The 13,603-nt window shown below is 45.2% G+C and overlaps 1 protein-coding gene across 2 annotated transcripts in view; it reads right to left on the bottom strand.

Annotated features, from left to right (window-relative positions):
- Positions 1-13,603, bottom strand: part of mtus1b (microtubule associated tumor suppressor 1b) — a 293,810-nt gene that overhangs the window by 92,949 nt on the left and 187,258 nt on the right. For both annotated transcript variants that reach the window (XM_070869726.1, XM_070869736.1), the window contains one exon: positions 12,473-12,714. In XM_070869726.1, the coding sequence (XP_070725827.1) occupies positions 12,473-12,714 (242 nt within the window). The remainder of the gene's footprint in view (positions 1-12,472; positions 12,715-13,603) is intronic.

Raw genomic sequence — 13,603 nt, 5'->3', positions numbered from 1 at the left:
AATAGCTTCTTTTCCCTCTTCCTGCATCAATCACCTCTCGAGTGCACCACCTGTTAAACACGCTACAACTTGGCAATAACATGTGGCGGCGGATCCCAGAACACCCAACTCCAATTCTCCATCACCTTTCACTGATTTCTGTGCTGACAGATTGATTAGATGGCGAACATCCAGTTTTAGAGGTATTGTGTTCCTAACACAGATGAGACTGCACACAGGAATGTTAAAGTAATAGTGACCTCAGTCTTTGTTAAGTCACTCCAGAGTGAGGAACAGGCCTTAGGGGCCAGCTTATATAGTGTTCCCAATGGATGCTGGGATCCCTTGGGACTTCAGGGGATGCACTCCCTGGTGGCGAAACATGGGAGTGCATGCTTTACAGATACACAACATCAGTCCCCACCGCCCCCCCAACCGAAAGTCAAAGTGAAAACTATTTACAAGGTGAGGCGGTTGGGAGCCTTTCTTTCCCTGGTGGACCGCCTCGGTACAAATGTCTGTTCTGGTGTGTTGGCTGTGCCCTTGCTGGGCTGGCATGTTGTTGGCCCTGCAGGGCTGCTGGGTGAGCTTGGCCTTGCTGGGCTGATGGGTTCGATTTCCTGGTCCGGTGTGGTGTCGTTGATCCTTTGGGTGGATGTTGTGGGCTCGAAAAAGGTGGTATCTGCTGTGGGTTGTTCAGGGCAGTCTGTGAACCGCAGCCTCGTTTGGTCCAGGTGCTTTCTGCAAAACTTGTCCATTGTCTAGTTTGACTACAAACACCCTACTCCCTTCTTTAGCTATCACCGTGCCTGCAATCCACTTGGGACAATGTCCATAGTTTAGCACATACACAGGGCACAGGGTCATTCAGATCAATTTCCCGTGACACAGTGGCATGACCATCGTTTACATTTTGTTGCTGCCGCCTGCTCTCTACCTGATCATGCAGGTTGGGGTGAACCAGCGAGAGTCTGGTTGTAAGTGTCCTTTTCATGAATAGCTCAGCTGGGGGCACCCCTGAGTGTGAGTGGGGACTCGTGCGGTAGCTGAGCAGTACTCGGGACAGGCGGGTTTGGAGTGAGCCTTCTGTGACTCGTTTAAGGCTCTGTTTGATGGTTTGTACTGCCCGCTCTGCCTGCCCATTGGAGGCTGGTTTAAACAGGGCCGAGGTGACATGTTTGATCCCATTGTGGGTCATGAATTCTTCAAATTCGGCAGTGGTGAAACATGGCTCGTTGTCACTGACCAGTATGTCAGGCAGGCCGTGGGTGGCAAACATGGCCCTCAGGCTTTCAATGGTGGCTGTGCTTCCCGACATTATTTCACATTGAATCCATTTTGAAAAAGCATCCACCACCACCAGGAACATTTTACCAAGAAACGGGCCCGCATAGTCGACATGGATCCTCAACCATGGTCTGGAGGGCCAGGACCACAAACTTAGTGGTGCCTCTCTGGGCGCGTTGCTCAACTGAGCACATACGCTGCATTGCCGTACACAGGATACTTAGTCAGAGTCAATACCGGGCCACCACACGTGGGATCTGGCTATTGCTTTCATCATTACTATACCCGAGTATGTGCTGTGGAGATCGGAGATGAACGTCTCCCTGCACTTTTTGGGTAGCCCTATGCATTTACCCCAAAACAGGCAGTCTGCCTGAATGGACAGCTTGTCCTTTCGCTGCTGGAATGGCTTGATTAGCTCTTGCATTTCAACTGGGATGCTGGCCCAGCTCCCATGCAGTACACAGTTTTTTTTTTTTTACTAAGGACAGCAGAGGATCTTGGCTGGTCCAAGTCCAAAACTGGCGGGCCGTGACAGGTGATTTATCATTTTGAAATGCTTCCATGACCATCAACAAGTCTGCGGGTTGCACCACCATCAACAAGTTTGCAGGCTGCATCATTTCCACCCCCGTGGTGGGCAACGGTAGCCAACTGAGAGCATCCACACAGTTCTCGGTGCCTGGCCTGTGGCGGATGGAATAGCTGTACGCTGATAGTGTGAGTGCCCACCTTTGTATGCGGGCTGGGGTATTAGTATTTATCCCCTCGTTTTCAGCGAACAGGGATATGAAGGGCTTGTGATCGGTTTCCAGCTCAAATTTGAGGCCAAACAGATACTGATGCATTTTCTTCACCCCGAACACACACGCTAATGCCTCTTTCTCAATCATGCTGGAGGCCCTCTTTGCCTTCGACAAGCTCCTGGAGGCATAGGCGACAGGTTGCAACTTCCCCGCTACGTTAGCTTGTTGTAATACACACCCGACTCCGTACGACGACGCATCACATCTAGCACAAGTCTTCTACATGGGTTATACAATACAAGCAACTTGTTGGAGCATAAAATGTTTCTGGCTTTCTCAAAAGCAATTACTTCGTTCTTTTCCCCATACCCAGTTCTCATCTTTACGCAATAACACATGTAGGGGCTCTAAGAGGGTGCTTAACCCCAGTAGGAAGTTACCAAAATAGTTGAGGAGTCCCAGGAACCACCGCAGCGGCATGATGTGCAGTGGCCTGGGCGCATTCCTGATAGCCTGTCTTGGCGTCTGTGGGCCGAATGCTATCCACCGCGATCTTTCTCCCCAAAAACTCCACTTCTATTGCCACGAAGACGCATTTCGACCTCTTCAGCCGCAGCCCCACGCGATCCAGTCACTGGAGGACCTCCTCCAGGTTTTGTAGGTGCTCGAAGGTGTCCTGACCAGTGACCAATATTTCGTCCTGAAAAACCACCGTGTATGGTACCGACTTGAGTATGCTCTCCATGTTTCTCTGGAAGACGCTGCAGCTAACCGAATTCCAAACGGGCATCTGTTGTAGATGAACAGTCCCTTGTGCGTGTTGATGCAGGCGAGGTCCTTTGAAGACTCCTCCAGCGTCATGTAGGCCGAAGTCAGGTCGAGCTTGGTGAATGTCTTGACACCTGCCAGCATTGCAAATAGGTCGTCTGCCTTAGGTAGCGGGTATTAGTCCTGTAGCAAGAAACGATTAATAGTTACTTTATAATCGCCGCAAATCCTGACCGTGCCATCACTTTTGAGTACTGGAACAACTGGGCTGGCCCACTCGCTGAATTCCACTGGGGAGATGATGCCCTCGCGTTGCAGCCTGTCCAGCTCAATTTCCACTCTCTCCCTCAACATGTGAGGTACCGCTCGCGCCTTGTGGTGAATGGGTCGTACTTCTGGGACCAAGTGGATCCGCACCTTCGCCCCGGAAAAGTTTCCAATGCCTGGCTCAAAAAGGGAAGGAAATTTGTTAAGAACCTGGGTACATGAGGCCTCATCGACATGTGATAGCGCTCGGATGTCATCCCAGTTCCAGCAGATTTTGCCCAGCCAGCTCCTTCCAAGCAGTGTGGAGCCATCTACCGGGACAATCCAGAGTGACAGTTCGTGCACCGTTTCCCTCAGCCATGAACTCATTGAATGGCGGTGCAGGCGAGAAGGGCCGAATGGCCGACTCCTGCACCTATTTTCTATGTTTCTATGACCTTGACCATGGCACTGCCCAGGACAGTGATAAGCTTTTTGGTGTACGTTCTCAGTTTCGTGTGGATGGGGCTCAGAGCTGGTCTGAATGCCTTGTTGCACCACAGTCTCTCAAACATCTTTTTACTCATGATGGATTGGCTAGTGCCAGTGTCCAATTCCACGGCTACGAGTAAGCCATTCAATTTTACATTTAGCATTATAGGTGGACATTTCGTCGAAAATGTATGCACCCCGTGTACTTCAGCATCTGCCTTCTCTCGGAGGCTCGAAAAGCTTTGATCCACCATGGAGCGATCTTCCTCTGCCACGTGGTGCTTAGCAGGTTTTGCAGAGCCTGCAGCTCGTTGGAGGTGCCCCATTGTTCCACAGCTCTTGCAAACATACCCTTTGAAGTGGCATGAATTAGCTGAATGGAAGCCTTCACAACGTTAACAAGGTGTGAATTGCCTTGCATTCATCCTTTGTTGCGGACTCAGTCATCTGGGTCACCTGAGGCCTGCTGACAGTTGCAGACTCATGGGTTCTGCCCTGTACATTTCTGCTCGCAAACACAGTTCCAGTTAATTTAAGAACATTGCTAGCACTTGTGTGTTGAGAGATTTGTTTGGTGTTATCACTGGTAGACATAAACGCCTTACTGAGGGTTGGTGTCTCTACAGTCAAAAGTTTTCGTAGGATGGTCTCGTGGCCAATGCCCAGTACAAAAAAGTCTGAGCATCTGCTCCAGGTAGCCATCAAACTCACATTGTCCTGCAAGTCGCCTTAGCTCGGCGACATAGCTCGCCACTTCCTGACCTTCAGATCGCTGGCACGTGTAGAACCGATACCTCGCCATCAGCACGCTCTCCCTCGGGTTAAGATGCTCCTGAACCAGTGTACACAGCTCCTTATACGACTTATCTGTGAGTTTCACCGGAGCCAGAAGATTCTTCATGAGGCTGGAGGTCGGTGCCCCGCAGACCGTGAGGAGGACCGCTCTCCTTTTTGCAGCGCTTCCTTCTCTGTCCAGCTCGCTGGCTACAAAATTCTGATCTAGCCGTTCGACATTGGCTTCCCAGTTCTCACCCTCCGAGAACTTCTCCAGGATGCCCACAGTTTGGTGCATCTTTGCGTTGGATTCATATACTCATCGCCACTGATTGTGCTCCAAACACAGATGAGACTGCACACAGGGAGGTTAAAGTAACAGTGACCTCAGTCTTTAATAAGACATTCCAGAGTGAGGAACAGGTCTGAGGGGCCGGCTTATATACAGTGCTCCCAAGGAATGCTGGGATCCTTTGGGACTTCAGGGGATGTGCTCCCTGGTGGCGGAACATGGGAGTGCATGCTTTACAGATACACAACAGGAGTCGTCCAGCTAAATATCAGACTGACCGAAACAATCCCACCACAATTTCAATCCATCTGCTCACTATCTGAGACTGAACCAGAACAACCACGGTATTCTGATTCTCTATCCTCTCTATTTCAAAGACTGCATATTTGCACCTCCATAACATGGCCTGTCCCCACTGTGACCTCAACTACTGGTCCAACTTTGATAAGTCTTTTTCAAATCCAGACTGGTCTATTCAATGCTCTCCTTGGCAATCTCCCAAAATGTAATCTTTCTAAAACTCTGCTGCACTTCCTGTCCTGCATCAAACCCGACTCACCCTTCATGCAGTTTGGCTGACATACATTGGCTCCCTTGCCCCTGAAACATTAAATTTAGAATCTTGTCCTAGTATTTAAATAATGGTGATTATTCTGGTATCTCCATTTACACCATATCTAGACTCATCTTTTGTTTCTTGTCCCGTTACCATCTCCTTTTGCCTTGCACCATCATCCCCTCTGACCCTTAATCTGTTCTGTCTTCCGCCCCATCACAAACCTTCTCTTTTGTTCTTTTCTCCTCTCCCCCCTTTCCCTGCCCCTACACTTGCTTAAAAACCTGTTACATGTCTAACTTTTTCCAGTTCTGACTAAGGGCCATCGACCCGAAACATCAACTGTTTCTCTCTCCACAGATGCTGCCTGACCGGTTGAGTATTTACAGGATTTTGTGTTTTTATTTCAGATTCCAGCATCCACAGTATTCAAATCTCTGTTGCTTTGCCCCACCTTGTTATTTATTCTCCCCGAGGCTTCTGGCAGGTCACAACACATTTTCCAACATTCTATTCTCAGCACCCCACCCTAACCTTGGCCCCAGCCACCGAGATCCGCCTCTAAAGGAATTCCCTCCTTAAACCGTTCTCTAAAAAATTATTCCTTCCACCAAGCCTCTGGGCATACCTCGTAATGTTCCTCTTTCTAGCTCAGCATTTGTTTCTCAAGCCGATTTGTTAAGTACTTTTTGGATATTCTTTATATAAAAAAAATGTACAATATAAATACAAGTTGCTGTTCTATTCAAGAGTATTTATATTTTGACCTCTTAGTAAATAGATAAAGTGTTCCCACTTGTGCTGGAGATTTACCTTGTTTTATGAAAGTTGGCAATACAGCAAAAGCTAGGTGAGGCAAAGCCACAGAGATTTAAATACAGGTAATCTTCATCAGCCAAAGTGTTTCAGTGCAAGGAAATTGTGTATTAAATGTTTTGGCAAATCAACTGGACTTCAAGAATCATTAATTTCCACTACTGCCTGGCCCAGTGGTCAGCCATCTCTTATTGAAGGCAGATCATAATAGATTTGTAGATATTTGTAGGTAAAGTAGAATCAAGCACTGTAGGGGTAAGGTGGGAAAGTGGACTGGAGGTAAAAGATGAGACATGACCTTAATGAATGGTGGAGCAGGCTCAGGTCAGGAGGGCACGTTGTATGGCCTACTCATATTTTTGTAAACCATATACTTGTTCATATTTAGTAGTGACCCTGATGCAGAATCAGGAATCAACTGGGCAACAGTAACACAATATTAGATTAAATTGATCAACCAAACCAAAATGGCCAAAAATGTAATGTCAGCTCCAGATAAGTTTGTAAAGATGGATAATCCTATTATGTGGGAAAATTACCACAGAAAAATGGAATAACTTTAAAACTATCTTAATGCAAACGGAAGTCATGAGGGGACAAAATCAGACTTAAAAAAAAAGTCTATAAAAGTTTTGTTTTGATCAAGAGTTCTCAGGAAGACAGATGTAGGTATCAAGCTCAGCTAAAGGCAACAAAACCTGCCATTAGCACAGTCAAAAAGTCATTAGAGAAGATGATAGTTGCCAACTGTGGTGTGAATAGTAAAATCTTTCAGCGAGGTTAGGAGTTACGGAGGCACTAAGGACTGAACACAATATTCCAGGTGAGGCCTCACCAAGGCCCTGTAGAATTGCAGTAAAACATCCCTGCTCCTATACTCAAATCTCCTAGCTATGAAGGCCAACATGCCATTTGCCGCCTTCACCACCTGCATGCCAACTTTCAATGACTGATGTACCATGACACCCAGGTCTCGTTGCACCTCCCCTTTTCCTAATCTGCCGTCATTCAGATAATAGTCTGCCTGTGTGTTTTTGGCACCAAAGTGGATAACCTGTTATCCACATTATACTGGATCTGCCCACTCACCTGACCTGTCCAAGTCACCCTGCAGCCTCTTCGCATCCTCCTCACAGCACCACCCAGCTTAGTGTCATCTGTAAACTTGGAGATATTACACTCAATTCCTTCATCTAAATCATTGATGTATATTGTAAATAGCTGGGGTCCCAGCACCGAGTCCTGCGGCACCCCACTAGTCACTGCCTGCCATTCTGAAAAGGACCCTTTTATCCCGACTCTCTGCTTCCTGCCTGCAACCAGTTCTCTATCCAAGTCTGTACATTACCCCCAATACCATGTGCTTTAATTTTGCACACTAATCTCTTGTGTGGGATCTTGTCAAAAGTTTTTTGAAAGTCCAAAGACACCACATCCATTGGTTCTCCCTTATCCTCTCTGCTAGTTATATCTATAAAAAAATTCTAGAAGATTTGTCAAGCATGATTTCCCTTTCATAAATCCATGCTGACTTGGACCGATCCTGTCACTGCTTTCCAAATGCACTACGATTTCATCTTTAACAATTGATTTCAACATTTTCCCCACTACCGATGTCAGGCTAGCCTGTCTATAATTCCCCGTTTCTCTCTCTCCTTTTTTAAAAAGTGGTGTTACATTAGCTACCCTCCAGTCTATTATGAACTGATCCAGAGTCGATAGATTGTTGGAAAATGATCACCAATGCATCGACTATTTCTAGGGCCACTTCTTTAAGTTCTCTAGGATGCAGACTATCAGGCCCTGGGGATTTATCGACCTTCAATCCTATCAATTTCCCTAACACAATTTCCTGACTAATAAGGATTTCCTTCAGTTCTTCCTTCTCACTAAATCCTCTGTCCCCTAGTATTTCCGGAACGTCGTTTGTGTCTTTCTTCGTGAAGACAGAACTGAAGTATTTGTTCAATTGCTCTGCCATTTCTCTGTTCCCCATTATAAATTCACCTGATTCTGACTGCAAGGGACCTACATTTGTCTTCACTAATCTTTCTCTTCACATATCGAAAGAAGCGTTTGCAGTCAGTTTTGATGTTCCCAGCAAGCTTCCTCTCATACTCTCTTTTCCCCCTCCTAATTAAACCCTTTGTCCTCCTCTGCTGAATTCTAAATTTCTCCCAGTCCTCAGGTTTGCTGCTTTTTCTGGCCAATTTATATGCCTCTTCCTTGGATTTAACACTATCCCTAATTTCCCTCATTAGCCACGGTTGAGCCACCTTTCCCGTTTTATTTTTAAACCAGACAGGGATGTACAATTGTTGAAGTTCATCCATGTGATCTTTAAATGCTTGCCATTGCCTATCCATCTTCAATCCTTTAAGTATCATTGGCCAGTCTATCCTAGCCAATTCACATCTCATACCATCGAAGTTACCGTTCCTTAAGTTCAGGACCTAAGTCTCAGAATTAACTGTCACCCTCCATCTTAATAAAGAATTCTACCATATTATGGTCACTCTTCCCCAAGGGGCCTCGCACAACAGGATTGCCAATTACTCCTTTCTCGTTAGACATCACCCAGTCGAGGATGGCCAGCCCTTTAGTTGGTTCCTCGACATATTGGTCTAGAAAACCATCCCTAATACACGCCAGGAAATCCTCCTCCACCGTACTGCTACCAGTTTGGTTAGACCAATCTATATGTAGATTAAAGTCGCCCATGATAACTGCTGTACCTTTTATTGCACGCATCCCTAATTTCTTGTTTGATGCTGTCCCTAACCTCACTACTACTGTTTGGTCTGTACACAACTCCCACTAGCGTTTTCTGCCCTTTGGTATTCCGCAGCTCTACCCATACAGATTCCACATCATCCAAGCTAATGTCCTTCCTTACTATTGCGTTAGTTTCTTGTCTAATCAGCAACTTTGCCCCACCTCCTTTTCCTTTCTGTCTATCCTTCCTGAATGTTGAGTTCCCAGCCTTGGTCACCCTGGAGCCATGTCTCCGTTATCCCAATTATATCATATTCGTTAATAGCTGCCTGCGCAGTTAATTCTTCCACCTTATTATGAATACTCCTCTCATTGAGGCACAGAGCCTTCAGGCTTGTCTTTTTAACACACTTTGTCCCTTTGGAATTTTGCTGTAATGTGGCCCTTTTTGATTTTTAACTTGGGTTTCTCGGCTCTCCACTTTTACTTTTCTTCCTTCTATCTTTTGCTTCTGCCCCCATTTTACTTCCCTCTGTCTCCCTGCACCGGTTCCCATCACCCTGCCATATTAGTTTAACCCCCTCCTCAACAGCACTAGCAAACACTCCTCCTAGGACATTGGTTCCGGTCCTGCCCAGGTGTAGACCGTCCGGTTTGTACTGGTCCCACTTCTCCCAGAACTGGTTCCAATGTCCAAGGAATCCCTCCCTTCTGCACCACTCCTCAAGCCACTCATTCATCTTAGCTATCCAGCTATTACTACACTCACTAGCACCTGGCACTGGTAGCAATCCTGAGATTACTACCTTTAAAGTCCTGCTTTTTAGTTTAACTCCTAGCTCCCTAAATTCAGCTTGTCGGTTCATCCCATTTTTTTACCTATATCGTTGGTACCTATATGCACCACAACAACTGGCTGTTCACCCTCCCCCTCCAAAATGTCCTGCAGCCGCTCCAAGACATCCTTGACCCTTGCACCAGGGAGGCAACATACCATCCTGGAGTCTCTGTTGCGGCTGCAGAAACACCTATCTATTCCCCTTACAATAGAATCCCCTACCACGATAGCTCTCCCACTCTTTCCTGCCCTCCTGTGCAGCAGAGCCACCCATGGTGCCATGAACTTGGCTGCTGCTGCCCTCCCCTGAAGAGTCATCTCCCCCAACAGTACCCAAAAGAGTGTGTGTGTTTTGCAGGGGGGTGACCATGGGGACCCCTGTACTACCTTCCATCCACTGCTCTTCCTGCTGGTCACCCATTCCCCCTCTACCTTAATAACCTTTGCCTGCGGTGTGACCAACTCACTAAACATGCTATTCACGATATCCTCAACATCGCGGATGCTCCAGAGTGAATCCATGCGCAGCTCCAGTACTGCAATGCGGTCTGTCAGGAGCTGCAGCAGGATACACTTCCTGCACACATGTAGTCATCAGGGACACTGGAAGCGTCCGAGTTCCCACCTAGCACAGGAGGAGCATGACAAGTGTCTTCTGAGCTCTCTTGCCATGAGTTAACTCTTAAATTAACTTAATTTGGCAACAATGATCAAGGTTATCTACTGATAAAAGGGAAAGAAAAAGAAAAACTGCTCACCAATCACCAGCCAATCACTTACCCCCTTGGCTGTGACGTCAAACTTCAATTTCTTTTTTGCCTTCTCTCCCTGCTGCAGCTGCACCACCTGGGTCTCCTCCTCGATGCTGCCACTCCCCGACTGTGACTGTTGGGCCTTTTATAGTCCTGCCAACTTACCGCGTCTCCTCCTCGACGCTGCCGCTCTTGGTCGGCCGGCACGGACACGATGGGTCGAAATGGCCTCCTTCTGTGCTGTAAATTTCTATGATTCTATGATTGTGGGTTCTCATGGACATTGTCTGGATCAGCTCAGACATCAGAGCAATTGCTTAAGTTTTTTGACCTCTCCCAAGAGATTGCGCAGCTGCTGGTGGGTGGGGGGGAAAAAAAGAGGGGGAATCATGATGTTCAGGTGCACCATGAACCTCCATTCTTGTGTGTTTCACATGTAGAGAGTGGCAAAGTCATGAAGGGAATTGTATTTTAGGTGTAGAAGAGGTGGAGAGCCTCAATTCTGGAATCCCCTTTTCCATTCAAGTGACTTGGTACTTTTATTAAAGGCACAATACAAATTCAAGTTGTTATTTTTGGAACTTTAAAAAGACAAAAGGGTTTTAGCAGCAAGTGGATGAGCTAGTGTTAGCAAGTCAGCAAAGCAGCTGGAGCAATTGTGGAGAAGCAAAACATTTAGACGGATATTCACAGACAAGATTCAGATTTCACAAATGACTGCTTTGATATTTCAGTCCAGATTTAAGCGCCCTGAATTATATAGCAATACTATTCACATACATTTGTACAACAGTTTCTGGTTCAGTATATGCAAATTGTATAGTGTATATTCATTATAACATGCAAACCTCGGGCATTTAAATGCAAACCTTCGAATTGGGGATGGATGAAAAATGGCTCATTAAAACCTGTACAGTACCTCATCCGTGTTCTCCAATCTGTTTTACTTTTTCACATAAATACAAATTTCAAGCATAAAACAACAGTGTATTGTAGCACAAGTCACTTAACTGGACAATACATTTTCAAAGCTTCCGAAAGATCTCAATATAAAAACAAATGCACAAAATTCAATGTTTAAAAGTTCTAAAGCATCAACTATCAAGTTTCATTTTAACAGAAGCAGCTGCTGAACAAATTCTAATTCTTAAAATGTCAGAAGAATTGAGAACAACCACAACAAGAGTTGCTGCAAACATTTCAAACTTCTTTCACTTAAGTTGATACCTCACTGAAAATCTATAAGAAAATGAGGCACATCAATGCGAAGAAGTATGACATTCTTTTTCTGTACATGTTGTACTTCTGATACAGCTTTGGGCATTTGCAAAGGATACCTCCTTCTTGATCTACCTCAATAGGCCTATAAAATATCAGCTCAATATGCCTAAATTAGTCCAATCATGCACATTTTATTTTTTCTTAATTTCCCACAACTTTCTTTCAACCTGAAGCAACACTAAGAGACATATCTACTGTGAGAGGAAACCATCTCACCAGATTGTCATTCAACTGGAGGCCCTTGCTTCAAATTCATATCCAGTGTGCCAAAGTCACCACTTACCTTCCCTCCAAGATAGCGTTTTTACACAAAATTTAGCTGAAAGTCTAGTAGAATGTAAGCGTGACACAAAACTTCAGTCATGCATTTACCTGAAATGTAAACCGAACAATACACAGCACAGGTCGAGTGCTATTGCACAATTACAATCACTTGCATTAAAAAGAAAGAAAAATGCATACCCATCCAATTTGTAATGAGATCTCACATTTTGTAAACACCCCCACTCACTTCCAAGAGAGAGTAGATTTTCATTTGGAAAAATCCAATTCCATTTACTTTTTAACCCTTAGTAACAGATGGTTTAAAGTCCCAAATGTTCTAAAATACTAGTAACTAGTTATTTGTGCATGCAAGGAGTGAATCAAGTGCGAATATCACACATTGAACCTGCACATCCCATCACAAAGTTTCCGCACCAGAGAACATTAGCTCCCCCATGTTAATGTATCCTACTTCAATAGAAATTAACAAATTGAACCATTTGCAACAATTCAAGATCTTTACCGCAACCTTTTGAACACAATTATTTGACCAGAACAAAGAGGTTGAAAGCTAGTCAATTTTATACCAATTTATCAAGCTGACCCATTTTACCATTACTGTCGGAAAAGCCAGCGAAGTCAACCTCAAAAGAAACAAATTCTCACCTGGGCTTGGAGATATTGAACCACTATTGCAACAGCTTCGAATCTTTGGTTACTTGTTTTTAATAGTTCTTTCAGCCATGCAATCCATTCAATCTGCTTCTCACATTTAGTTCTGTAGTGATGTAACCCAGGGGCTTCCTTCTCAACTGGAAGCAGATCTGGTGGAGCCTGGGTTGTTGCACAAGGGGTTCGGGAGCCTGGCCTCTGTATGGAAGAGTTTGACTTCACCCAAGTTCGGTCAGCTACGAAACAAAAAGGTACATTGTTACATAATGAGATACAATGAAAATTAATTTTCACAACATATGCAATTAAAGTTTACATTGTTCCAAAAGTGCAATAGTGGTGGATATTTAATATTTATCTTCGCTGACTGGCCTTTTGGCTCTGCAAACTATCAAAATATTAGCTGACTAACTTCAGGCGTCAAAAAAAATTCAGGTTCAGGCTGAACTCAACTAATGTCCTTCAGGGAAGGAAACTTGCTGTCTTCAACTGGTCTGGCCCATAGGTGACCCCAATCCCACAACAACATGGTTGTTGTTAACTGCCCTCTGAAGTGGCCGAGTAACCCACTCAGTTGTATCAAATAGCTACAAAGAATAATCACCACAGACTGAAGCAGTTCAAGGCGGTCCACCACCACCTTCTCAGAGCAACAAATGCCAGCCATGACAGTGACTCCTACATCCAGATGTGAAATTTTAAAACTTATGCATCCTTTTGGGTTATAGCAGCAGAATCCTATCCTGCTTCATAGATCTGTATATCGTTTTCATAATATTGCACAGAATTATATTGGATATACGGCACAGAAATTGGCCATTCGGACCAACCAGTCCATGCCGGCATTTATGCTCCACCTCGAGCCTCCTCCCGTCTTTCCTCATCTAAATCTATCAGCATAACCCTTTGTTCCCTTCTCCCCCATATGCTTGTCTAGTCTTCCCTTAAATGCATCGAATTTGCTAAGACAGTATGCTGTGAATTTAAAATGGAACTGAAAAACATGATAAGTGGGATGCGATACAAAAAACTATCCTTAAACCAAACACGACCAGTTGTATGGCCCTTAGCAAATAAATTGTGACAAGGCACTTCTGGGGGCCAAAGAAACCAGTGGGGACAGGG

This window comes from Pristiophorus japonicus, chromosome 2 (assembly GCF_044704955.1).
Source record: "Pristiophorus japonicus isolate sPriJap1 chromosome 2, sPriJap1.hap1, whole genome shotgun sequence".
Taxonomy (NCBI): Eukaryota; Metazoa; Chordata; class Chondrichthyes; family Pristiophoridae; genus Pristiophorus; species Pristiophorus japonicus.
Note: the sequence above shows the minus strand (reverse complement) of the source record. Positions and strands in the feature narration are given on the sequence as shown.